This window comes from Orussus abietinus, unplaced genomic scaffold (genome assembly GCF_000612105.2).
Source record: "Orussus abietinus isolate OABI.00-Male unplaced genomic scaffold, Oabi_2.0 scaffold17, whole genome shotgun sequence".
Classification (NCBI taxonomy): Eukaryota; Metazoa; Arthropoda; class Insecta; order Hymenoptera; family Orussidae; genus Orussus; species Orussus abietinus.
In genome coordinates, this window is record NW_019395988.1 from 1,158,239 (window position 1) to 1,184,506 (window position 26,268).

Sequence of the window (26,268 nt, forward strand, 5' to 3'; positions counted from 1 at the left end):
GGAAAATCCCGGCGCCTATCCCGGGAACTCGTCCTGGCCTAAGGAGGTTCTCTCGACACCCCCGAAATTTCTGGCAGAACGAGAAGCCCCGAGGGCGCATTAACCCCGCGCCGGCATCCCTTAAAGCCAAAGGATCATCCCCTCGTGAAACGAGGCGAAAGCGTCCGCGTCATCAGACCGCGAACGAGGCGGAAGAGGAGCCTCGTAAGCCTCGATAAAGCGAATTATCGCCATTATCGAGGACAATTTCACCCCGCCGGGGGTGAAGCGAGCCATTCATCCGGGGAGGACATCCTACGGGACGTCGACCGGCCCCACTCGAGTCGGTAAAACCGGCGTCGCCCCCTCAGGTTCGTCTCCAGGTCGGTAACGAAGAATCGCGGTCTCGAGCTCCGATAAAGACGGAATCCGCACGGCCGCGCGAAGCGTCGCGGCGCTCGCGGCGCCGTTAAGGCGGTCTCGCGATTGGTTCGCGTCTAGAGGGGTAGCTCCTCGTAACCGTCGTTCTAACGACCAATGAAATTCCACGGGGACGTTTATAGGCCCGGCCAGATCGGCCGCGAGGGCCCTATATAAACGACGACATTTACATGGAGTCATAATTTATGCCCACCGTGCTAGATGTCAATCCTATGCGGACTAGTGCTCGTTAAGGTGATAGGAAAGTGTCGCAAACGCGTATCGAGAAGTCCAGATATTTATTAAACTTCCTCTCCAATTAGAGTCTACCTAACGATTTCAAAAATTTAATGCAGGGACCTCGGATTAATTTTGTAAGAGTCATTAATCGGCATCCACGTTCGAGGTTAGGGCTCGATAATTTACGGCCGGTTCTCTGGACACGGAGACATTAGGTTAGGTGTAATCGCCGCGCACATGTAATTGCACGTTATAATCCGAACGGACTAGCAAGGTGCTAATGGTGCAATATATCTCCGGGAACTGTACGAAATGTTTGCGATACAGTTATGGCGGCAATATCGCACGGCGTCGATATAACGCCGCCCAATGACGTCGTCCCGGTGCGATTAACGTATGCACCCCTTCCGACAACCCCCGAGTCTCTCCTGGGCATCCACCGCGATTCTCGGGGTGTTTTTCCGGCCATTTCAGGCAGAAAATGTCTACGCGCCTCGGAATTTTTCGGGGACCTGGAAGAGACCGGGACCACCACCAGGATTGTTTTCCGCGGAAGATAGGACATCATGCAAATTCCCATGACACTTTCGAGGCGCTTCCGCGAAGGTGCATGCATAAGATCCCTGCCGATCTCTCCCCCTTTCCCTTACCTCCCCCTTGGGAGGCCGAAAGGCGCGAACGACGCGGGGGGCGAGGAAATTCATTCAAGCTCCCAGCTAAGATCTCGCGCGGAAATGTCGCGCAAGCTCTCTCGGCCGGAACTTTATTCGGCGCTCGGGAGCGGCGCCCTTTTACGGCGCTAAGTAAACGCAACTCCGGAGATAGCCCTCTCCGAGGCAGGGGGTGGGATAATTATGGGGCATTCATATTAGACGAACTTTGTTTATCCCTGTCGCGAAGCCGAGAAGAGACCGCCGAGGAAGATATAATCCTAACGAGCTTAAGGGAGTTGTTTTTAACGCCACCGAGACCGCGATAATAGTCGGGGCTGAACGAGAAATAGAGCCAGATAAAGCGGGGGCGGAAGTGGGCCAGGAGGGGAGAATCCAGAAATAAGAGGGCGAGCTCCGAGAGGGGCCCGAGGGAGGGCGGCAAAAGCTCGCGGAGGGCGTGCTCGAGCTTACTTCTTCGCCTTTCAAAGTAATTTCGTTAAACGCCTCGGACTAGGTGACTGAGAAACGGAGGGGGGCGTTCGACGTTTCTTTGAGGGTGCTCAAAGGCATGCACCTCTATTATACCGAGTTGAATCCCGATACTACGTATCCCGCCCCCGTCGAATCCTTACCAAGCTCGCGGAGAGGAGCTTTCGCGAAATCCCGCTCGCGCGCTCAAGCGGGAGAAGCGCTTCGCGCCCGCAGTCGGTGCAGCTCCCTCGACCAGGTAAGACGTGGGCGCCGCTCTGTGCCGTCTCCCTCCCCGGTAAGCTCCGGTAGGTAAACCCGGAACATGCGAGGCCATATTACGTACTTTAATGTGATTTTTCATTACATGGCTTGGATCGACAAATCGCTTTGGCGGAAGTTGTCGGAAGACCTAAATGGACCATGGCTCGACTGTTGATGATACAATGTATTTACGAATAAAGGCGATTTTAAGACTTTGCGGTTTCTTATTTGTCGCGGGAGGCTGATCCTAAATGCTGGACGGGTTATCAGTCGAGCCCCCGGTGCACCCCGAAACGCAGCCCTTCTTCCGAGTGGCTGCAGCCGGTGATAAGCCGGTGATGCGCGCGTCGGAGCGGTTCACCGGAGGTGCCAATAAATTCGCCGGGGGTACCGACCACCCCGAAAGGACCGAGCTTCCCGTCGGGGCGCTACCGATATTATTAGTTTACGGGGAACAGTGACCAGGCCATAGTCGACGGCTAGAATGGGGCGGGGGTGGTCGAGGCAGCTGTGGGTTGTTGCGGGTTGGGGTCGACCGAGTCGCACCCCCGTTGTTTATGCCTCATTAGCCGCAGTAGTTACGTCAGTGCCCTTAACTACAACTCCCTGTATTCTGCTCTACAACCTCCCGTCCCACCCCGACCCTCCACCCCGTTCTTCCACCCCGCGCGAAACTAAACGCCGCCGGATTCACCCTTTGGAGAATCACCCACCTCGGTTCCTCTCGACTTGTTTTGCCCCAATTGCTACTATTTAGTATTATTGGTATTACTATTGCTATCGTTAGGTCCATTGCTCCCGCCCTTGCCCACTCGCCCAAAGGCGAGGGGATACTTCCTTCCGCTACTTCCGGGGGTAGTTTCAATTTTATAACCCCTTCAGTTGGAATAACTCGTTCCAAATGAATTATACGGGGGCGGCAGGACGCGGGAGGATAATTGTCTTTAGATCGAAGAGTGGTTCCACCAGCAGGAATCGTTAGCACTTCTCCAGCAAAGGGAGTGAACTTCTCGCTCGATGCTTCGTCGAAAGAATCGCTCCAGTTTAGTTGCAACGATCGAACCCTGGAAGGCTGAATTGGATCAACGCACCTCCCTCGACGATCGCGTTAGGTCCGAGCCACGTAGTTTCCTTTAAATCGAGTTACTCGTATCGTAACTTTGGAACGATTACCGACATGCCGCTCATTTTTGCCCAATCGAGGGGGGGCGGCCTCTATTAAAGCGCGCGATATTATTTAGGCACTTTATTGCTTTTAAGATCGATGGGGCTGGGGTGGAATCCAAGTTTGTAACGAGGTTCCCTCGCGTCCTTGTTTCTCCTTTTTTCCCTGACGTCTCCGAAGTTGCCAGCTTATGAGCGGCACGAGGGGGGCGGGAACTTGCAAATTGATTTTCCACCCTCTTTCTTTCCGGTTAGTTCGTTTCATCTTCTCTCGAATTCCTCCGGGGGAGGGGGCCCTTGGCGATCCATCTTCCTTCCGGAGAGGTCCCTGCTCCTTTTTGCAGGAGCGGGACGAGTGTCCAGTGCAGCATTGCACGTCCTGGGTCCAGGGTCCGTCTGGTTTCCGAGCGCATCGTCGACTCGTCCGACATTTTCCTCTTGGTGTTTCCACCTAGTGGATCTCCTTTATTTCTGCCTCGCGTCCATCTTCCTTCCTCGGCCTCTCCGGCTGCTCTTTCGTCCCTCTTTTTGCCCCTCCCGTCTTCCTCGGTCCCGCGCACCGAGGACCTCTGGTCACCGCTTGCTGTCCGCCGAGACGTGCGGAGCAAAGCAAGCAAGAGGAAGCAAAATACTCCCGGGAAGAATTCCCTACTCCCTGAGGGAATATCCAGAACCCACCCGCTTCGGCAAGATCCCGGGGAATTACCTGAATTATGCATTCTTACCTTCCTCACGGCGCGGCGAAGTGCCGGACGAGGCGCGATTTCCTCGAGCTCGCTTCGTCCACCCGCAACGGTTCACCACCCACCCACCCACCCACCAGCTCAGAGGCGAAAATGACTAAAAAGCTAGACAGAACTACCTGTCTACCTGAATGTCAAATTTTGGTATTTTAATACTGTATTTCAATTTTATCAACGGGAAGCATCTACTGTCTCGACGTGGTTTTCCAAATGAAAAGGAAAACTAAATAACGTTTCGAGACCGCCACATTCAGGGGATTTAGGCGGTGAAAAAGGTCCATCGGAAAGGAGCGTTGCGATATCGAAAAAGGACGGGGTCCGCAATTGATAACTGACACGTAGAGATCCGCCGATTCGGCGGATGTAGGACAGGTTGTACAAACACCTACCGGCGGTCCACTAATTACTGGAAAAATCAAAGAGCTCGACAAAAAGCCGAAAAGAAAAATAAAGCCCGGAAGGAAGGTACCGGCGAGTGGAAACGCGAACGCGGTTGATAGTCAGGAATTTTTTGGATCAAAGTAACGCTAAAGCACAGCGACGCGCCGTTTTGTTGGCGTAAATTAATACCACGGCGAGATCAATAGCGGAGGGAACAGCGCGAGGAGGAGTCGAAATATTCCCGGAATAAATTGGTCGAACGGGAGTCCCGGAGGGACGTCATTAAAAGTGTGAATGGGAACAACGATAGATAATAGGTAATCGTTATCCGTTACCGGGTTCTCGAAAATTAATACCGCCCATCGTTGATAGGAGCTTTTCGGCAAAAAGCTCCAGCGAAACGTCGGGACTGTATTTCCCTCCCTGTTGCCCCTCCCCATATCCCAAAGATCGGGGAAACTTAATCGTAAAAAAAGTATACAACGCGTAAGTCGCGGTATTCTTTCAATCCATGTCCTCGAGAGAAAAGTTTCCCTGAAGCGGATCGAGGAAATGATTTCGATCCGAAAACTCCCGAGAGACGGAGAACCGATGGGAAAGTCAAAGCACGGATTCGAGGTCGTCCCTTTGTCGAGAGTCTGCTTACGGGGGACGTAAAGGAATAAACCGGGGAAATAAAGGTTGAAACAGGGAGCACGATCGAACAAAGCCGTAATCGCGGCTCCTCGGTCACAGGGGGTGGATCGCCGAAAGGGGTAATCGAAAGTAAGCATCGAGCCGACCCGTATAACCATTATCGTATCCGACTATCGACTTTGTCGAAAAGCGACCAAAAGGAATCCTCGCCTTGCGCACGCCCTCGCGAGATAGAGCAAGAAAGAAGAGAAATGTGCGAGTGGAACAAATTGAGTGACTGAGAGAGAGGGGGGGAGGAAGAAGGGGAGAAAGAGAGAAATTGTGGCCATGTCCTCCGGTAGATGGACACTTTCGACGACTTTAGCTCGCCCGCCGAGCCTTTTTCTTTCTTACTTTCTCTATTTTCCTCTCTTTTCCGCCTCCTGCCACCCCCGGTCCCACTCCACCGTGAACTTTCTACGGGGCTTCGACAGCGAGGGGACACTCGAAATTGGTTCCTGGAGCGCTTACGTAATTTCGCGAAAGTGCTGCCCACCCCTGGATCTGCGAGAGCCCCCACTCACCGGCGCCCGCCGCCACCCACTGCCACCCACCGCCGCCCACTACCTCCCGCGATCGCCCTGCATCACCGCCACCCTTACCAAAGCTGTTAACGCAAACCGGAGGTGCACGGTAACAAGGGCGTTGTGTTCCGATCGCGTTACCGCATCGGGCACGTATAACTCGAGCGCCTGTTATGCACCGATACGCGTACCCGGGAGCGGCCGCAAAAGCTCGCAAGGTGGCGGGCGGTGGGCGGTGGGTGGTGGGTGGCAAGCGCTCGCGGGTGGGAGCGCAAACGAGCTTCCGGACGTGCGTACGAACCCGCGAGGGGAGACTCGGAGAGGGAGAAAGGCCCTGGAGAAGGAGTAAATCTTCGACCAGGAGCTTAATGAGCTTTCTTGGAAGCTCTAGTTGGCAGAAAGAGAGGCGCGATGGTCGGGGTCGGAAACGGCGATTTCAGGGAAGAAATTAGCGGTTTAGCTCGAAACTAAGGGAAAGTGCGGCTTGTACGCACTTCCCGGGAAGTGGAGCAGCTTTGTAAATTGTTTTTCCCCCTTCTCGCTCGTTTTGTTTAAGCAAAGTTTGAGGTACCCCGGAGAGAGGAGGATAAGAAGTTCCCGCGAGGCTGCCAATTTCCCCGAAATAATATTTCATGACGAAAGCTTTGCCTTCGGGGGGGAGTTGTTCTGGATTAAGGGTGTCATTCCCACAGACGGGGGTAAAATATAAAACCCGAAGGAAAGGAACGCGACGGCGGGATGCAAATTAACGATCCGCCGCGACGATGACGAGTCATCGAGACGTGAGGCAGTCGCGGCCTCGAGAAAGCTCCCGCAAGCTCTCGAGCCTCCGGCCCTACTTTTAAGATTCCCGCGAGGTTGGACTCGCACCGTCGAACTAATTAAGCTCGGGTTACCCAGCTCCCGGAGGAGCGCCGAGCCTCGACGGTGGCTTTCGTTCGTGAGAAAAAGGAGCCGCACCCGGGAAAAGCTCGGCCGACCGATGTTAAACTTTCCCGAAGTATCGCGTGTCTCCGCCAAGAAATGAAAGCCCGAAAGCGAATTAAGCTCGCGGTGAAAAGCCGACGAAACCAGACACCCGGCATTTCGAATCGTTTGGCTTTCCGCTCCGAGCTCTGCCCACCCCCGCACCTTGGCGCTTTTAAAGCTCCGCCGTAAGACTCGCCGCCACTCTTTTCTAAGCTAATCAACTTTACGAGTAACACCCTAAATGCCATTTAATTGCCGACATTTTCCCCGAGCTGCGTTTCGACGACTTCAGCGCCGACTTTTTGAAATAACTGAAAAGACTCGCTCTCGACACTTTTTCATTTTCAGGAAATAACCGCGCTCCTCTTGAGACCCTAAGGACGTGTAATTTTGTCTAAACGTCTTCTCCGTCTTTTTGCCTGCGCAATTCAAGACATTGGAGGGGACGGAGGATGACGAGACTTTGGGGACAAGGTAAACTACATACTTATGAGAATTGCGCGGAGACGGACCAAGCCTGGGAATAAACGGGACGCGTTAGCGACATTGTGCGAGGTACATTGTAGAGGAGCGGTAGGTAGATCGTTGAAAGCTGTACGTGGGTGTCACTCCAGTGGATCCTGGGACGAGGCTTTAACGCGATAACGCCACGTCAAAGACTGGCGATGAACGGATTCGGATGGGAATCTCGCGCGAAAACGCAACGTCAGGAGCGGCCTTGTCTCCAGCGGGGGTGTAAACCCGGAGAATGTGTTTGCACGTCCGAATCCGTCCCGGTGGTTTACGGGAGACGTAAACGCAAGTGCGCGAAGCTCGGCCGGAGCTTTACGGTCTGCTTATGCCGGCTGACCTGCCCCTTATCCTCCCTTTCCTTGAAATTCCCCCGATGAATATGCACCGGGTCTCGTCGGCGACAGAGATTCCGGGTGGTCCCCGAGAGTTCGGCCTCGCCGAGTTGGCGCAATACTCGCCACCATGAAAATTATCACCGGGCTCTCTCCCTTAATCTCCTAACTAAGCTCCGCGGATGGACTGCCGAGCTTCGGGAATAAATTTCCCCTCGCGGGGTATTCTCATCGCGTTTCGCCGCCGGCTTTGATGGATTAAATAGGAGTGCCCATTAATTTAGAAACGCGGCCTCTAACGAGTTTATGTCCTTTTTGTAAGGGATTTTCTGCAAAGGGAAGAGTTCTTCCGGGTTCCTGGGGGCGCTTTTGATCAACACGCTAGCCGGGCTAGCGTGAACTCCCGCAGGGATCCATTACTTCGCCAAAGATACATCGAGACGGGCCGCGCCCGGGGGTGGAAAGGATCAACAAGAGAGACGGTGTGTGACCGAAGGACCAAGTTAACGTAGTCGAGGGTAAACTTAGTTCTCGAATAACGACGACGCATCCCCATAGGCCAGGGCAGACACTGGCGTCGATTTCATGATTCCGGTAAACCGCCGTCACCGCCAGGGGAGGCGCCGCCCTTTGAAGACGCCCCTCTGATCCTTCGCCCTAACGAGGCGGCACGAGCTCAACGAGTCGTCTTAATCGCGTCTCCCGGTTGTCCCGGGGAACTCGAAACCTGTAGGAACTTCGACTTCCACCAAGAGTCCGCCGATCGACCAGTTTTACAGCTTGGACTTCTGCGGGGCAATCGCCTCGGGGTGACTCGATCCGAGGTCGGAGGTCCTTCCCAGGAGTTCGAAGTCGGTCGATATCTCGACTCCCCCGAAGGGTCGCCCTTCCAGAGGGTTTTATAATTTCAACTTCTGCGGGGAAGGTCCATTTCCGGTCCTGCCAGCGTCTAGGGGGTGTCGCGTCCAGGGGTCGGAGGTCGAACGCTTCTGGGGCGTTTAATCGAGATCCAGAGAGAGAGACTCGGGGTCGCGGGTGCGGAAGGGATCCGAAGTTGGAAAACTGGGAGTCGGGGGTGGGGACCGGCCGGCTCCTGGAAAAGAACGAGCAGGACCGACCCTATAGGCCAGCGGACACTAAATCCGCACCTTCCTCCGTGGCCGACGACGTCGGGAGCGTGCTCCTCGGGCTCGATTTACTATTGGCTCCTCGGGAAGCCCTGGAGCCTGCGAATCGGGCCGATAGTTGTGCGAGGAATGCTTTACCGGCTGACTGAACTACCCGGCCTGATTGCGCCGCCATCTCTCCCGTACGTGACGTCACCTAGCGCAGTCGACACCCCACTGACAAGGTGTTAACTCGGGGAATCTAATGAATCCCCTAGGGATCCGCGCCGGTACTTTGTACTTCGTCCCTGCACTCCGCGGATGGATCCCACCCCGGCTGGAATTAATTTCCTGCTTACCTAATTGTTTCCAAGATGTTTTAACTGGGATATAGAGCGATCGTCGATTGTCTCCGAATTGCGAGCGAAAATCGTTCCCTTAGAGAGGTTCGTTCGGATGGTCGGAGGAAAAGATCGTTTAATTCGTCCTTCCGTCAAGATCATGAAGTCTCGAAGACGTCGTGGGACCAACCCTGACGATGCCGGAGGCGAAGTGACGAGAGGTCGAAGAAGGAGGAAAACCTTCCCCGGCGTACGTGCGGCGGAGGTCCTGGCTGGCCTCGGTCCGTTCATCAGAGCAGGTCCTGCAGACTCCTGGGAATTTATCCCTCCCATCCAGAATGCCAGGACCGTCCTCTCCAGGCGCGCTCTTAAGCGTGGAGGTGTCAGTAAAGTCTAAGCTCACGTCCGGCGGGTTTTAATACTATCCGAAGCATCGGGCCGGTCTTTCCCCGCGAGCTGGATCATGTCCAGCGGTCTTCCCAGGAGCGGACCACGACCGGGACCTCGACCGGGACCTCGACCGAGACCACGAAGGTGGAAGATGAGGCAGCGAGGCCGGGGAAGGGTGAGAACGTGTCCTCTCGTAATTCAAGGGGATAAAGTCCCCGGTCGATCCGCTTCCCCGGAGAAGGGGCTCTTCGCCCCGGAAGTGGAAGTATACCCTGGGCCGAGAGAAAACGAGGAAGGCCAAGCCCCGGCGAAAGGGCATAGCTGGCCGCAGGATTAAGATGATACAGGGCGATAGGGACGTGATCCTGCAACCGGAACGCCGGATCTCCCGGCCAGGACGAAGCGTCCCTGTCGTATCCTCGTGGACCCGAAGACCCGGGTCGCGAGACACGGCAAGAAATTCGGGCCACTAGTTGCTGAAGATGCCGAAACGACGACCGACATCGACGTCTTCGAGGTCGGATCCATTCGGCAGGACCTCCTGCGGCTCCTTGGAACGGGTTCTACCAGGAGCCAGGAGGCCGGGAAAACGTACGGCCACCCCGGTTCTCGTTTCCCTCCTTGTTGGGGAAATGAAACCGATTTTTTAAGCAGGACCGCTGCCAACCCTTCCCGCCGGGAAAAATGGACGGATTTGCATACCGAGGTGTAACGCCCTGACCGAGAAGAATTTACGAAAAATCCCCCTTGTTCCTTGTCGCCGGTCCTCCGTCGGCGTTTCCTGGGTCGATGGTTGGGTGAAGAATCTTTGCGGGTTCCCTCGATCGGTCCAGATCGATCGTCGCTCGTCGATTAGGCCCGCGGTATTTGTCCCGGGAAATGGCAGGCCGCGATTATAACGTTGTCCGGGAGTCCAGTAAATAATGGCTCCAGGGTTGTCCGGTATTCGGGCAGGGCGTCAATCAGTCTCAATCAGTTAGCGGCTTGGCTTCGACCTAAATCAGGGCTCGGAGGGTCGGGTGGGTGCGGAGTGCATCGGATGCATATTGCAGCTGGAGTGTCGGGCAATGACGAGGCCAGGTCGGGGCCGGGGGGTGTCCAGGTGGAGGCGCAGGACGTCGAGGCTGGACCGGCTAGGGATATTCGGTTGCCATAACGACCGTAAGGTCGACTCGATTAGGCGTCCTGGCCGCGGGATCATCATCAGGCAGACCGAGGGGTTCGGATTCACCTGTTCGAGGCATAATAAGGTCGGCTCCTGGACCGGAAAAGGACGCGGCCTCTCCGCGGAATTGCTCTCCGCGTGGCGCCATCCCCTCTGCCGCCCTCGCGGGCATCCCCGAAGGCGATCTCGTTTCGGGGCCGCAGTTGAATCTCATGGAAACGAATTTGTTCGGGCTCGGTTCCGGAAGCGGATCCTCTTCCGGAGCGGCCAGCAATTTCGGAGAATCCGATTTTGCGAGCCGGCCGGTCCTTTAAAGCCCGGGGAACAAACGGACTACATCCTGCCGGCTGATCCGCCGAGATTTCTCCATCAGCCGGAATTTTAACACCCCGGTCAGTCAACCACCCCCGGGGACGATTTACACGGATATCGTCCTTTTGGATACGGACCTTTTTACCCTTCGCCCGATTCGATTAACCCCTTATGCGTAAATTTCTCGCGGGAACGCCTCTCGCCCCGGCGCGGCGAACAGAGCTTTTAAGGGCTGTTAGGACTTCACCCCTGGGAGCTCGACGGCGCTTTTCACCCTCGCGCTTTCCCTTCTCCGAATTCAAACGCTCGTTCGCGCCAGCTACCCCTTCCGTTTTTTTTTCCCCCCTCTTTTCTCACCTATTGCTCTCCCTGAGGTGCGCGGGGTGTTTTGAAGCTCCGACTAGTGCGAACTTAATCTCCTAGGGGATAAATCGCGACCCTTCGTGAATACCCACCGGGAGTGCGATCTTCCCGCGTAGCTCCAACTTTTCCGGCTAATTGAGATCGGCCCCCCGAAAATCCGTCCAATTTCCACATTTTTCCTTGTTTTTAGAGGAATTAATCGGCTCTTCTCGAGAGCTATTTCCGGAAGGGGTGGAAGAGTCGTTTTACAAACCTCATCCGGCGCTTTAAGCTTAATGTTGGATTTTGCCGCTACCCATTTGACGGCTCACCCTAAGCATCTCTAAAAGGGGCGGCTTGTAACTCGTCGAATTCGAGGGAACTCTCAGGGCGAATGCTGGAAATGGGAACGGGAACGAAAGGGGCCTTTTCGCTTAAGTAGGTTTTAATATACTCCGAGGACATTCCCTATGCGGAATTATGCTACATTCTGTATCCTGGGAGTAATTTCGAGCGTTTAACCACGCCGGGCGAAACGGACGAGGAAGATATCCTGAAAGTCAGTAAGAAGGCGTTTCCCTCCACTTCCGGAAGCTATACCCGCAAATGCGGATATACGTACGCCCGTAATGTGCATAAAACACCGCAGGTGATGATATACCGCTGCCTTTATTGGTTCCTGAAAGTCTGGAACTGCCGCGGGTACTTTCCTCGCGAACTAAGCCAACCATTACTGTCGTGGTACTTCATTTCGCGCTTCGATCGCATCATTTCGTATTTTTCTTCGCGGGCTAAAAAATACCGCGTCTTTTTATTTTGCTGTTCTGGGGAAGATTCAACCCTGAGGATTTCTTTTAATTGAAAAAAATGTCTTCGCAATGTGGTGGCGTAATGTCCCGACGCTTCCGCCATATTGGAAACGATTAATTACCGCCACTCGTTAAGTTCCCCCCGTCTCCGTGCAGGGGAATCTCCGGGGTAGAATTTTCGAAAGGGAAGAAGATAATCGCCAAATATTATCATGAGAATATCCTATTATCAGGGGAGCACCCCTGAGGGGTGAGGCTGGGACCGGGGGTTGCTGGCTGACATCCCAACAACAATGCCGTCTGTCCCATCTGCATAACAATGTTTAACCGTGAAAACAATGCTCCAGCAGTGCCGCGAGAGGAAGCCGCGAAAGAAAAATTAACGAAAAACGAGAGAAAAGGAGCCGCCACCCGCGGGATAATGGAAGGAGAGGAGAGATAAGCAGGATCGCGGGGGGTGCGAGCCGAAATTGAAAAAAACTTGGACTTCTGCCCGATCTTATTAATGGCCCCTTTATTCACCGGCATAAACTCGAGGCGAACGCGAAAAAGCGAAATTTTAATGAAACCCCAAGGCGAAAGGGTGCTTTACTTCCGAATTATCAAATTTTTTTTTTTTTCCTCGACGCTACTTTATCCGCGAAATTATTCTGGAGAAACGCGGGGGTTAAAAACATCGACCACGGTCACTTCTCACCCTGACAAAAAAGGGGAGGAAATTCATCTCATTGTCCACGTTAAATATGGCGAACTTGATAAGCGAGTTGATTGAACTTAGATTTGGAGCAAAGTCATTTGTTACATTGTAGTCTCTTTATGAATTTACTCCGATTTTTCTCAGGGCATTCGGATGCCCATGGAGAGGTAATGGGAATTTCTCCCACAATGACTGCATTATTGCAGTGAGATCGCTCATTAAGGTCCTCGCGAAAGCACCGGGGGAGAATTTGGGTTACTTCGTCTTCGAGCTTGCGCTTTAATTCCGAGCGGGGCTGGCTTTCTCGCGGCCTCCGAGAAGGGAAGAAAGTCGCAAAAGTTCCCGGGACACGCGACATGTGTCCCGTTTCAGTGCTTACGACTCTTTCACCCCGAGGTTTCGAACGCGGCCCTGCGGTGTGTGCGGAAAAAAGGAGGGAAAAAAAGCTCCGCCCGCCGAGCTTTAGCACGTAACGCGTGCTGCAGCTGGCGTGCTCGCGGGCAGTAACCCTAAATTCGAGCGTTGCCTCGAGGAACGAATTACGCGGGCATTAGGGTCTATTACGCGGAAAATATTGAATTTTCCTATCGACGCCGAATTACCGAGTGCGTTCCCGCGTACGTCCGGGGTGGAGGGCGACGCGGAAGTCCATTAAAAAGCCGTAAAGCGCCGAGTGCCTCCACGTAGACGGCCCGCCGAAACCTTCCCGAGGAAGTAGGACGCGAAGAAGTTCGACGAACTCAATTTTAAAAAATGCATGTAATTTAAGCTCCCCTCTTTGAGGCTGCGGAGACTTCGGGCCCGAGGTTCGGTCGTTCAAATTTGCTTTAAAAAGGTTGCGCAACTCGTGGACGAGTTTAATGCCTTTGGAGCGTAGCCGCGGACGAAGACAATCCTCCAATCCGGAATTTGCTTTCAAAGCCGAACGCGCGGCTCGAATTCGAAAAACCGACCGGCGGGCTTTCGCTTTGAAAGCCTGCTTTAATTTACCTCGGAATGGAAGTACGAGCTCGAAAGCTCGCGGGTCATTTTGAATTTCCGAAGACGTCACCCCTGCGGGGCTGTTCACTCGAAACTCGTGGAAGACGATTTCCTTTCTTGTGAATCGATTCCTCTTAATTTCACGCGACGAACGACAATGCGTTTCGGCAAAAAGTGACATGAAATTGTGTTCCGCGCGATTTCGAGAGTTAAAATCCATGATTCCCTGAGTGGACAACCCCTCGCATCATCTCGTTCCCCGGATAGCACCCCACGGAAGAATCTTTAATCTGGAATATCTCTTACATCGGAATTGCCCGGAATAACCGTCCTCGAGAACCCTTTAAAGCACATCGAGCCCCGATTCGATACCGGCCCTCCGCATCTCGCTCAGCCTCCACCCGGAGGAGTCCTTCCGAAGTTCCGTCCATAACCAGGTTCTCATTATTCTCCGAAAATACTTCGTGGGAAATCCCCGCAAGGACAGTTAACTCTACCCTCGCGTGATGAAAATTTGAAAAATTGATTTCCCGATTCCTCGAGACCCCTCCCCTCGGCGGCGTCCCGGTTGCATCGGGGTGGTTCCTTTTTTCCGTCGAGGGGTTTTCGATTGAATTTGCTGCCGGCAATTTTCCGGGGCGACGGACGGACTTTAATTTAATATCCTCGTCGCGTATTGCGCACTTGCCCGTATTTCGGAATTCCGAGGGATCGGCGGAAGGGCAAGGAGCGCCAATGGGAGAAAAGGGGGCTCGGGTGGAGGAGCCGAACGTCGAGGAGGAGGAATAGTGGCGCGGCTCCGCGTGCAGTCAGACCGCAGTAGTACGTCATGATAGCGTCAGCCAGGACTACGTGCACGGGCCCGATATGTCTGACTGTATGTCGTTATTTCTACCGAAAGCCGCTGAGCTATAGCCGCCGCCCCGCCGGCCAGGAAATATTCATCGAAGCCAAAGTCGCGCCTCCACCCTCCCTTAATAAACCCCGCATTTATGCCCGGACCTAAATATCCGCTTCGCGAGAAATTTCGGAAAAAGCGAGCTAGTCGGCTCGGACCCCTTGGCGGAAACCAGAGGGGAGCAGGGATGGTCGTCGAGGGTTTTCGAAGGGCCCGGCCTGGACTCGCGATTGATCCATAATTTCAGGTGGGCAATAAAAATGGAGACTGCGCCGCCCGCCGAGGGGGAGGGGGCTGAAAAGCGGCACTCAGGGGTAAGTGCGCTTTCGGCGCATAGCGCGAGATGAGGGTAGACATTTATTCGGCTGTTATTCACCCTTTCGCCCGGGGCGTGTATCATTTTTACGATGTAGATTGAGAAGGGTGGGAATCGCGTGAAATATTGGGAAGCGAACTACAGAGGGAGATAAAACGTTTCATAAAACAGACATCGATTCCATATTACCCTTTCTTCTCCCCCCGGGAGGCGCACCCTTCCCGCGGAACCCCCAGGGTTATACGGCCGAGGATCCTGGATCCTTGGGAATGCCGATCGAGCGAGATGTATTTCCTTATTGCCAGCCGCCATTGTGCCCCGACACTATGAGGAAGTATTACGCAGGGAAATGCGCGGGAAAGGAGCCGCATGAAAAGCTCAAAGTATTTCCATTATTTCCCGCGTACGTGTACCTACCCCCCTCCTCCCTGCCGAATATTTTCGGTCCCCTCGTTCCGGCGGTGCATCGGAAAGCCGAGTTTTACGAGCGCGATAACAATGGACATTACCAATAATTATTATAGACCAATAAAAGCTCCGATGCCGCCCGACGGCGCCGCCCGGTAAAAATCATAAATAAAACCGGGTTATCAATTACCAGATAGTTGTAATCAGTCCGGAAGCCATTAGGCTATTATTTGTACACGCATAATGGAGCCGTACCCTTGGGAATTGCATTCAGTGGGCCTGCATTTACTTTTTAATACGAGAAATAGCCGGCCCACTGAATAAACTCGTATGTACTCCACCTGATTGGCGTTCGATTCATGGAAGCGGTTCGCTCGCTCTTTCTACATTGGTTTACGTCAAACTCGGAATTTCGCGGAACGGAAGGCTCCAAGTTACCGGGACCGGAAGAGAGGCGGGTAATTGCACGTGAGAAGGTTTCCTCGAGTTGTCGAGACACTCGGTACGGTATTTCAGTTTTCCGATGTTCTTTTTTCACCCCCCCAGCCCCCGAGACGTCGCACCTCGTCCCATCCATCTTTCTCTGCGTTTTCCTCTTCTTGCGTCTTCGCTCCGGTTTCCCTTCCTTTTTTTCCTTCCCCGCCATTCCGCTGGATTCATCCAACAATAAGTTAGCTTTAGTCCCTTCCTTTCTCTCTCTTTCTCCCCGCCGAGAAATATGTCGCTCTCTTTCTCCAACCCCTTCCCTCTCTTTAGGCATTTTCAGCGACTCGTTTAATTCTCTCTTATGGATCGCTTTAAATTTAATTTCATCTCGCGGGATTGGGAACATTCGGAAACGTAAGCGATCACCTGTACTCGTCTACTCCGTCTCTCTCGCTTTCTCGCCCTATCATTTATCTGGAACAACCTCCATCTTTATACTCTTTAATAGTTCCTCCCGTGGGGGCGATTCTCCCAATTATGAATATTTAACGTTTCAACTCGGTAGCTCTTTCCTGGAGGGAATTTATGTCAACCGGCTCCCTTTTTCCAACTTTTAACTTCCCTCTGTCTCGCTCTTCCTCTCTCGCCTTCTCCTTCTTCCTTCCATTCCTCTCTTCTTTCCTCTCGAGTCGAATCACTTTCCGAGTAATTGCAGGCCCGTGCATAGCGAATCGTTTCCGCGTTACTTTCGCATATCGATTCTATCGACATCACGAATGTCATACGTCATACCCCGAATTACATACCCGTTACGTAAGTAATTACATCGGCTGGTTTACAGAACGCAAATGTCGCTTCCGGGAAATAGATTACAGTCAAATCGAACGGAACACGTTAATAAACGATTCAATTGCACAATTGAAATTGACACCGTCGACTGCTCTAAATGTTGCCGTTCTTGATATACGTTATCGACCGAAGTTACCGTCAATATTTTCACAAAAGTGTGGAATATTAAAAGAGTATCGTTGGTAGGAAAAAAAGTGGTTCTTGTTAAACAATGTGGTCGGGGTTAACAATGCAGGCGCCGATGCCATCTTCCCTGGAAAGTGCGTGGCCTGAAAGTCCTGAAATAATCATTCAGGAGTACACCCGATAATATTAGCGGGCGCCAATTACCGCCTCGGTGAACTAATTCAATAGGCCCTCGAGTCCTCATTAAAGCGAGCTGTGCATTTGAAGCGAGAGGGCATCAACCAAATATTGCCCACGCGAAGCCGTATAAATCAATTAATAATCGCAATCACGTAGCATAATAATTATATTTACCGTGTACCTATGTCGTTAATGACATTTCGGCTTCCGGGTCGCCTCCCCCTTTCGGCGAACGGATATGAAACTCGAACAACCCTTTGATCCGACGTTAAATTTCAACCGTAAATTTCAGCCGATTCTCCGGTTACAAATCGGCCCCGCAGTTTCATTACCGGTGGAATGTTTTCATTGACGTTCCGCAGGACCAATGAGCCGGAAAACGAACAATCGAGACCGCCCCGGCGAATTTCCCCGAAATTCATTTTTTAATGCCCACTGAGGGGTAAATTTGATCGACCGTTTCATATTTCGTTTCAGAATCGACGTTAGGGGCAGACCACTCTCCGAAGCGGTTCACTCGTCCGATTCCTCGGTTTTCGGAAGGAGAGCTTACTTCAGGACGACCGTCCACTTGCCTGCGGTCTTGGTCCTGGAGGACATCAGGAGGCACGATGCCGCCATTTACAGGTGCAGGGTGGATTTCAAGCAAGGGCAGACCCGTAGCTTCAAATACAACCTAACAGTGATCGGTAAGTAAATGATGATAAATTGCGAAGCATTACTAGAGAATAATACCACATGACCCTGACACTTGAAGAACAAATGCGACAACTACCACCAATCAAAGTTCTATCGCTTGGGGAACCCTTACCGTAGGTCGGGATTCACGGATCACCGGACAACGGAGAAACGAAGCTTTGGAATTTTCCCCCAAAACTCGCTTTACATTCTTTGAAAGTAGAGATCTAGAATTTCGAGGGATGCGGAAGACGAAACGAGCGTCTCCCGAGAAAGGGGTGCAATTTGTTCGACAAGGGTGGAGTTCCGTCGAGGGAAGATGCACCCCGGGTGCATCGTGAGGTCCGAACAGTCGCAATCGAGGTCGGACCTCGAAGAAAAGGAAGCGAATTGTTGAATATCCTTGCACTTCCGCGGGGCATACGTGGTATCGAGGATTCGATGCATTCGGACGGCTCGCGAGATGCAGGGTGCAAGAGCGGACCGGAAGTCGAAACGGCGGTCTCGCGTCATGGGAAGAGCAGTATGATCAAACAAATGGGGACCGTTGAAAAATGCATGAGCCAATCGCAGACGTGCCGCCATGGTTGGTGGGCCCCCCTCCCATAAGAGTGCCCTTTCGCGAGGGTGGCCCAGAAGCCCACTGCTCGCGTCTAGGGGAGTGCACTACCCCATATATCGCGAGGCTCGCAGCAGAATTACCTTTAATTTTCAAAGCCCAAGGAAGAGGCTTTTTGCCTCTAACCGGCGTAATCCGCTCTCTTTGACTCGAGCGCGGAGGAAAGGGACCCATCGCGGGATTTACATCTAATGCAAATGGAATCCGCGAGGGACGATTTTTGCCGTGGTTTCGCCCATTTCCAGGATTTAACGCGCGAGTCGGGTGGTTTTTCCCGATTTTTCTTGGAAATTCAAAATGTAGGAATCCGATTTACGGGAACGAGGATCTTCGATGAAATCTTCCGGGGGGTGGACGAGGGCGAAGGAAACGCGCCAGGTTCGTCGCGTTAGGTGATAGGGATAATCAGGGGTGTATTTCTGGCAGCGATTGACAATGCGTTTCCCGGAAGAGGAATCTCCGAATCAGGATTCGTTGCGGGACAAGCCTTTGCGAAGTCGCGCGTACGTGTCTGGGCCTGGGATATCGAAATCCTTCCCCGGGATCAGGGAATGAGATTCGCTCTTGGAATTCCGACGGAAATCCTCCCTTCGATCCTCGATACCGAAATCCATCTTCCGCCACCTGGGCCAGCTCTCGTTCTCGGCGGCTTTTCGCTTCGCGTCTCGTTATCGGTGCCCTGGAGTCAAAGTCGCGCCTCCACCGCGCCTTAGATATCGAACTTCTAAGTTAAAGGAAATTATTTCTTAATTATTTTTAATCGTGGGGAGCAGCTGGGTACAGGTACGGTCGAGTAAAAATGAATTTGAAACCACGTGGTCCTGGACGTGTCCCCGGTCATAGAGTATGCCGATCCAATCTTATCGTCAAAGACACGTCAGATTTGGGCACGAGCGAGACGTCGAGAGGAAATTGGTGGTGGAGGGGGATAAACGCATTTGCGGCCTCGCCAAAAGGAGCCAGAGATTGGCTGTAGCGGGCCTCCGAATGAGGACGGTATTTTCATCAGGGGAGATTGGTTTCCTAGAGTTTCTAGATTACATCCCTCTCCGGCTGCTTTTCCGACACAGTTTCCTTGCCGCGACTTCTCGTTTGCCCTTAACGTCTTAGCTGACTTCGCGCAACCCTTACCCAGAGATTGCGTGCACTCTCGGCAGGAGGTCTTACCTTCCCCTAAAATTCGAAAAATCCCCGAAGATTCCACCACCGACCTCGCCCAATGACTCACCTTAACCCGAGATTAACTCCTCCTAATTTCCCAGTAATGAGAATTTTCTATCCATTTATCTCGACCTTCGTCGAAATTCGAAATCCCATTTTTATTTCGCAGCCTGAACGACTTCCGGATTTATTCCCCCCTCGGCAACCTCACGTACGGCATTTTCTAAGGAATCGCACGATTCCTCCGAATCGCAGAGGTAAGAATATTTTTACAGACCAGAGATAGGTATGTCTCGTATGGAAGACTTTCGGGTACGTGGAAAACGATGGAATCGCGAACCCTCCAGGGAAACGGGACGTCTTTCCTTGTAACCTCATCATACCTTCCGCATAGCAAAGAACGTACCTAGAGGTTACATCGCGCGATCTCGAGAGGAGTAACCTGCGTATTCGGCGATGCACCGAAAGTTTGGAACTTCGAAAACTAGAGAGAGACGCGTTTGACCCGAGTTCGAGGTCCCAATCTACCCTTTACCTCCGGCAATTTCATGATTTTCCTTTCAAGGCAATCTCACGCATCCCCATTCCCTAGAAGTCGTAGGATTTCGGGAAATCGCGGGCACGGTGATATTGTCATGGAGCATGAACGCATAGGTAGGAGTACGTGCACACCAGACGCATCCTGGGGTGGATGTACGTGGTCCAGATCCTCGGTACACAGAAAACCGCGGGATTGGATCTGGGGGAAAAGCGTTCCCTCGCTCGCGTCTTGTTTTCGGGATAAGCGACGCCGGCGTCGGTCTTAAATGAAAACGGGGACGTCGTGGGAAGTTAAAAGAAAGGCAACCTCCGGGTGGTGGAGTCACGCGTGCACTCTCCTTCGGGGAGATCGATGGAGATGCACCAGGTCGAGGAAGGCCCCCTTCCTGGGGGGCTCGTCTAATTTTCATACGTGCGACGGGAAAACCTGAAGAATATCGGCCCTCGCGATCTGACATGACCTGCCCCAAAAAGCTTCCGTCCACGAAGGGACTTAAGGAAAAATCCAAGAAAAATAACCTACGAATTTTCTTCCCGGCAGTCCAAGAAGAAAAGATATCCCGTCTGGCATTTCCAACTCGCCTATGTACCGTTTCATTCGACACACGCAATAATTCTTTTTTTCATAATCCCAAAACACCGAGGGAATTAATATCGACATGATATAAATTTACCTCGCGCGCAACGGCCGCGCGGATAAGAGCTTCCTCTCGCAGCTGCAGCTGCGAGTTTCCTCCCCTCTATTTCTCTCCCACTCGCAATAAGCCCCAAAGGGGGAAGAGCACGCCGGGGGAGGGAAAGGGGTGAAAGGAAAGAAAAGAAAAATCGGAAAAGATGGAAGCGAACCCAAGCCAAGCCAAGTGGAGGAAGGAAGAATGGAGGTCTGCCCTCGTTAAGGAAATAATCCGCGGCTTAATTAAATACAGCGCAATTAGTTCCGCGTCTATGTGTTCGTCCATAAATGTGCGCACATTGTCTTCCCGGTGGCCCCACAGTACCGCCTTAATTTTTCTCTCTTCCACGGCCCGAAAGGGCCCCCTCCGTCGCCCACGCACGTGAGGGAATTCCCGATCGCACCCGCGGGGCCGCGGCGGAAGGAACGCGCGGCCGAGAAAGGAAATAAGAATTTGAAGAAAACCGCGGCCAAGTTTTCGCGTTACCCCCGATGAGAAACTTCGGAAGCGGGGAGGGTGGAGGCGCGCATTCGCTCTCGTGCGAGGTCGCGGACAATTACCTCGTTCGGCTTCTCTGGGAGCGGAGGACGCTACTCTGGGAAGGAAAATGACTCTTTTTCCTGGCTAAGAGGGCGTGAATTAAACACACCGGAAAAAGGAATCGCACACGGCCACGCTTGCCCGTAGCGAAATAACGAAGCCATTTGTACCACTTGGCGGCGCCGGGAAAGGAGACCGGTCGCGATCTCGGGCGGAGATATTTCCCTCGGAAGTCGCGCACGGGTTGGCTCTTCCGGACAGGCGCGAAAGCCGCGGCGAGGGTTAAAAAACGTAGGACGCGGTTCGGGGCCGGGAGGCTCGAGGTCGCCGTCTTCGCCCCTTGGCTCTCGAGGTCACAATGGGCAGGTCGTCGACCCGGGTCCACGCGGAAGTCGGGAGGGGCCGGTGAGAGTAAAAAGGCGTGTTCTCATTGGCCAACAAACCGTAGCCTCGTTTCCCCTTTCGCATCGCGGTCGACTCGTCACGCGGCCGGCGACTGGGAGCGGGGAAGGAATTGACCGGGCCCGTCCCGGCGCGGCCTTCGGCGCGGCGGACAGGACTTATCCAGCCTGGGACCGCCGGGGAGCTAATGTAAGTAGCAAACTGACCGTGAGGAAAAAGGCGGGAGGAAGGGCCGCGGGGGCGGGTCGGCCGGTTCGGAAAAACGCTCCGGAGAATCCTATGAATTTATGGGCACATAAATTCGAGATCTCGGGAGGCCCGGGATAGGATTTTCCGAGGGGCCCGTTTCAAGCCTCGCCGCCGACCCTGGGGAGGAAACCGCGAGGGAAACCGCGAGAATTCCGCGGCCGCGATCGCCGCCCCCGGTATACCTTCTCATAAATTGTTTCGCGACGACGGGCTAAATGTGACGCGCCGGCGCCGAGAAGCTACGAGGTCGAGGACGTCCCTGACTCGGGTGGAGGGCCCCTCCAGCGACGCTCCTGAAAGAGAGCCCCCTCCGAGAAAAATGGAGAGCGGATTTCATAAATGGCCCTGAAAAATCCCCGGCCTTTATCCCCGAATAACTCCTGCCTCTCGAGGGGACCCTGCCTCCGCGCTTATGAGTAGTCCACGGAGCTTTATACGCCTGCACATTGTGTTTACCGTAATTGTCGCTGGCCCACTTGCCGGCCATTCTACGCGCATTCATTCGATTGTCCCCGGGACGCGTCCCTATCCATCGTATGGCGGATAATTCCCTCCTTTTACCCCCAAATCTAGGGTTGACTCGAGTAAACGAAAAGGCCCCCGACCTGGAAATTCGGCAACGAATTCAGGTCGAAACGACCGACACCGCGCGATGTAATCCCCTTTGCGATTTTCCAGCGGAAAATTTCTCTCGCGATTCTCGTTTGCGAGGGACTCCCGAAAACCCTTCAAAATGCTGAGCATTCTCGAAGGGCCTAGAGGGTTATCGCGTGATAACGCGTGTCCGTCCTGCGGCAACAGGGTGCCGTAAAGTTTGGTATCCCTGCCACGTTGGCTTAGGCTCTCTCCCCATTGAAAACTGCAGCGGGAAGCTCGCGAACAATGCCGAGAGAAACTAAAGATCCGAACATCCCCGCATCCGTCCTCTATCGCGGCTCGTGCACCGGAAGTCGCGTTACCCATGAGTGGAGCAGTTCCGAGAGGTTCTCCAGGAAATCCTAGATGTCAACAGAGATTATCCTCTCATCCACGCGTACCACTTCAACTCGTTGAAAAGTTGCGATTGCGGACAAACAGAGAGCTTTGGAAAATCGCAACCCAGGCTGGGGATAGGAGGCGGACGAAACTCGGAAGAAGCCCCGCATAAAGGCTGGATAGTCCAAGTTTAAGAATGATAATCTCGCCCGGGACTTTAAGTTCTCCAAGTTATTGTCAACAATGAGAAATAGTGGAGGCGCCGCTTGCCGCGGGTCGGATTAATCGAAATCGGGAGAGGAAATCGGCCTCGGTGAGGGCTCTCTCCCCGGATATGCATTGGCGATTAATTTCTGAAGTAACGTGAGAATAATTGATCAAAATAAAATATCGACACGACCTTCCGCGATTTCGCGATCCATTTCCGCCGAGACTTCCCCTGTGGTCTCGAGATCGAAGAAATTCAACCCCAGCCAGCGTTCTCGAGGCCGCAATCAATTCCCAACCTTCGCGACGCCCTGGTGCCTCAATATATATCCAATTTTTCTAATATGTCTGATCTAACAAGTTCCTTCCTACTTGCGAAACTGCCGCGCCATTCGTTGACCCAACCTCCTAGCTGCGACTCTTCCTCAGCGATTCTCAGTCTCCGCATTATCTGCGTCCATTCAACTCACTGCCCTACATTCGGAATCTTCGAATCCCCTCTCCCGGAAGAATCCATGTTTCCCCGGGAATTAAAAAAAAAAAAGAAAAACAGAAACAATTCCTAGAAGTTCGTTTAATTAATCTGGAATTATTTTTAGAGTTTAAATTGATATCGTCTGGGGTAAATTCAGAGACTGAGAATCGCTGTCTCGCGATCCATTCCGGGCCTGTCTACCTCTGGAGCAGATTTTAATATTTATATCCATATCTCATGACGGGGAACTTTTGCGTCCCCCCGCCGTTCTCCCTTAAGATCACTTTATTGAGATCGCCGCCAGTTTTTCATCCGAATTCTCGGATTTATCCTCCTATTCGGAATCGAGGACTCATCCGTCCTCTCGTCTCGGCGTGTAGTCGCAAATGTAGCTTCCTTACCGAAGCTCGTCCAGGTAGCATGGGGAATCTGGAATACTATACCTTCTTTTGGAGCGATCCTTCTAGGAGTATCGCAATAACGTTCTTGATTGAGGACTAACGACATCCTGGGGGACATTTTCGAGGCGAACGGGGTCGGCACAGATTTTACTTTTCGAGCGAGAGACCTCGAAGGGAACGAGAGGCTCTACAGGAGAAAAGAAACCGTCGAGCATCCGCCGAGGGAGGAAGGGCCGCCAAAAAAAAAACCGGAAGCCCATCAAACCAGCCCCGACAAAACGTCTTCCGGGCCTTTGTGGCACCCGACCGGGAGGGCGAAAAATTGATGACCGTAAAAATTTAACAAGCAGCTGCCCTGCCGAGCAATCGACGAAATGGAGGGACCTGCTCTGCTCGTTTCTCTAAAAGATTATCGGATTCCCCCTGATACGACTCTTCTTCGGCTTCCGTGTCACTCTCCCGAACTATCGGTTTTGGCTACCGCTCTTGGAGTCATCGTTATCCTGAATCATTTATTTCCACGGACGAATGTGTCGACACGGCACCGAGGATAACTATAGGAAATAATAAATATGATTCATCCTCGATTGCAAAGGAGTTTTCAATTTTTCTTCCGTCATGCATGTAAACGAATACGCCATTAAAGGAACTATTTAGGAACTTAGGGAGACTCTAATATTAACATTTTAATAACGTGACACGTTACGAATATGTATATCGGTAATTAATTTTGCCTTCTACCTTTATCAAATCAGCCGTCCCTATTTTATCAGATAAAATCTATACGTTTTACAGACTTTTCTTCTCCGCGAGGCGAATCTACGTTAAATGTGTAGGGGTTTCGCGAAATCACATGCCACTCCACGTTTGACGTTGATTCCAATCGATCAAACGCAATTTTACATTTCGCAACGCGACTGTCCATCTTCATATCCGGACCTGGCAGGGTTAATCGATAACTCCGTTTGAATTAATATCGAGCCATTACCGTGGGATGAATATTCCTTGATTTCGGGAGAATCTGTACCCGAGCCGAGGGATTAGAGTCGAAGACACGAGATGTCTCGAAGGCGAAGGTCTCGGAGCGCTTTCGACGCTTTCCGCGTTGCGGAAGCGCGCGAAGTGGTGCTCCGCAAATGTCGAGGGAGCTTTTCGGAGCTTCCAGAGGACAGGCAGGACTGCAGGTGGGGGGGTGGTTTATTCAAATCATCCCTAGAGCAGGGCTGTTCCTTATACCGAGGAGAATGCACGTATACGGAGCAGAAACCTGGAGGAAATGCACCAAAGTAGCTAGCTACGCGATCGTAGGGCTGGCTGACTGAAGCTACGCTGCGCTACATGTTCCCGGAGCCTACTTACTGCTCCAGATTTACTGTCGCATGGGAAATTGCCTGACAAAAGTCTCTCAAAGTACATTACTTAGAAAGAACGTGAAAAATGATAAGGTTATGACTTTGGTGGCATCGGCATCACTCAAGAGGTGAGTACAAGTCCAGACAGCAGAGTTCAATGGTATGGAATGTAACGACGTACCAGTGCTCGAAATTTCAATTGAAAATTGTGTAATTATACGATTACGTAGAAGGCAAAAAACGTGAGTCGGGATTTTTAAAAAGATATTTTATCGACGTCATCCGAGCATGGAATACCAGTTCAGACTGTACAGAGCTCAACGGCGTGAACTGCAGCGACGGATGAAAGCCCGGAATTTCAATTGCGAATTGTGCAATAATTTCCCTTTAACAATTGTAATAGGGTAGCGGAGTGGAAAATCGTCCCTTGATAGAAAAGCACGAATCCGCGTTGCTTTAACCGGTGCTCTTCGTTATTCTCGAGAGGTTTACAAGTCAAGAACTTGCACTTCGAGGAGTACCAAAGATGTGCTTTAACATCGCGTCGGCCTCTTTCAGGAACGTTATCGTCAGTTACTTTTCAGGGGAAAATTTAAAGAATAAACAGTCGTGCAGGAATCCCGACTTTCTCCGTGAGAACTCATTTCCACTCGTTATCTTCTCCATTAGCCAATTTGAAAGTTCGAGCTGAAAGTTCCACGCCAGGGTCTTCCGAAAAAGCATTCCCATAAATTGCAGATCCTGGCAAATTGACAGTGACGGTGCACCGAAGTGGAAAGTTCGGTTTATACGTTTAACTTTTGCGCATCTCCTGGAATTGGTTTTAACTTCCCTTGGCACGATCGCGACGATTCGCCGATAAACATTAACTACATGTACGTGTTCTAAAGAAAAAAAAGGTACCGGCTATTTTTCACATAAAACAAATTCCCGAAAATTCTGTTCGTACTGAAATACAAAACTGAAGGTGAATAGTGATGTACTGTGAAAAAGAGTTTCACTTTCCTTCGTACCCATAAGAAGTTTCACTTTAATCACAGCTTAAACGTCTACGCGTAACCCTGATACGTGTAATCGATTAGATCTCTGTCTCACCCTGTAACCCTTGAACCTCATGAATGTATCCCTTAACCCGAATAATTAATCGTACAAGCCGTGTTAACTTCTACCCTCGTTTCCTCTCCGTCGTGCCCCAGGAAGCGAACAAGCCTCTAGGACCCCTAAGAGGGGTTGAAGTAAGAGGGTACGTAGAGGCGAAAGGGTTGCTTAATCGGAACAATTCGATCCCTGCTCCGCAACGTGGTGCCGTCGTTCGACCCGGAAG

The 26,268-nt window shown here is 52.4% G+C and overlaps 1 protein-coding gene across 1 annotated transcript in view; it reads left to right on the forward strand.

The window, feature by feature from the left end:
* Positions 1-26,268, forward strand: part of LOC105702433 (nephrin) — a 187,413-nt gene that overhangs the window by 117,479 nt on the left and 43,666 nt on the right. Inside the window, exon 3 of the mRNA XM_012429999.2 lies at positions 17,149-17,360. Coding sequence (XP_012285422.1) covers positions 17,149-17,360 — 212 coding nt within the window. The remainder of the gene's footprint in view (positions 1-17,148; positions 17,361-26,268) is intronic.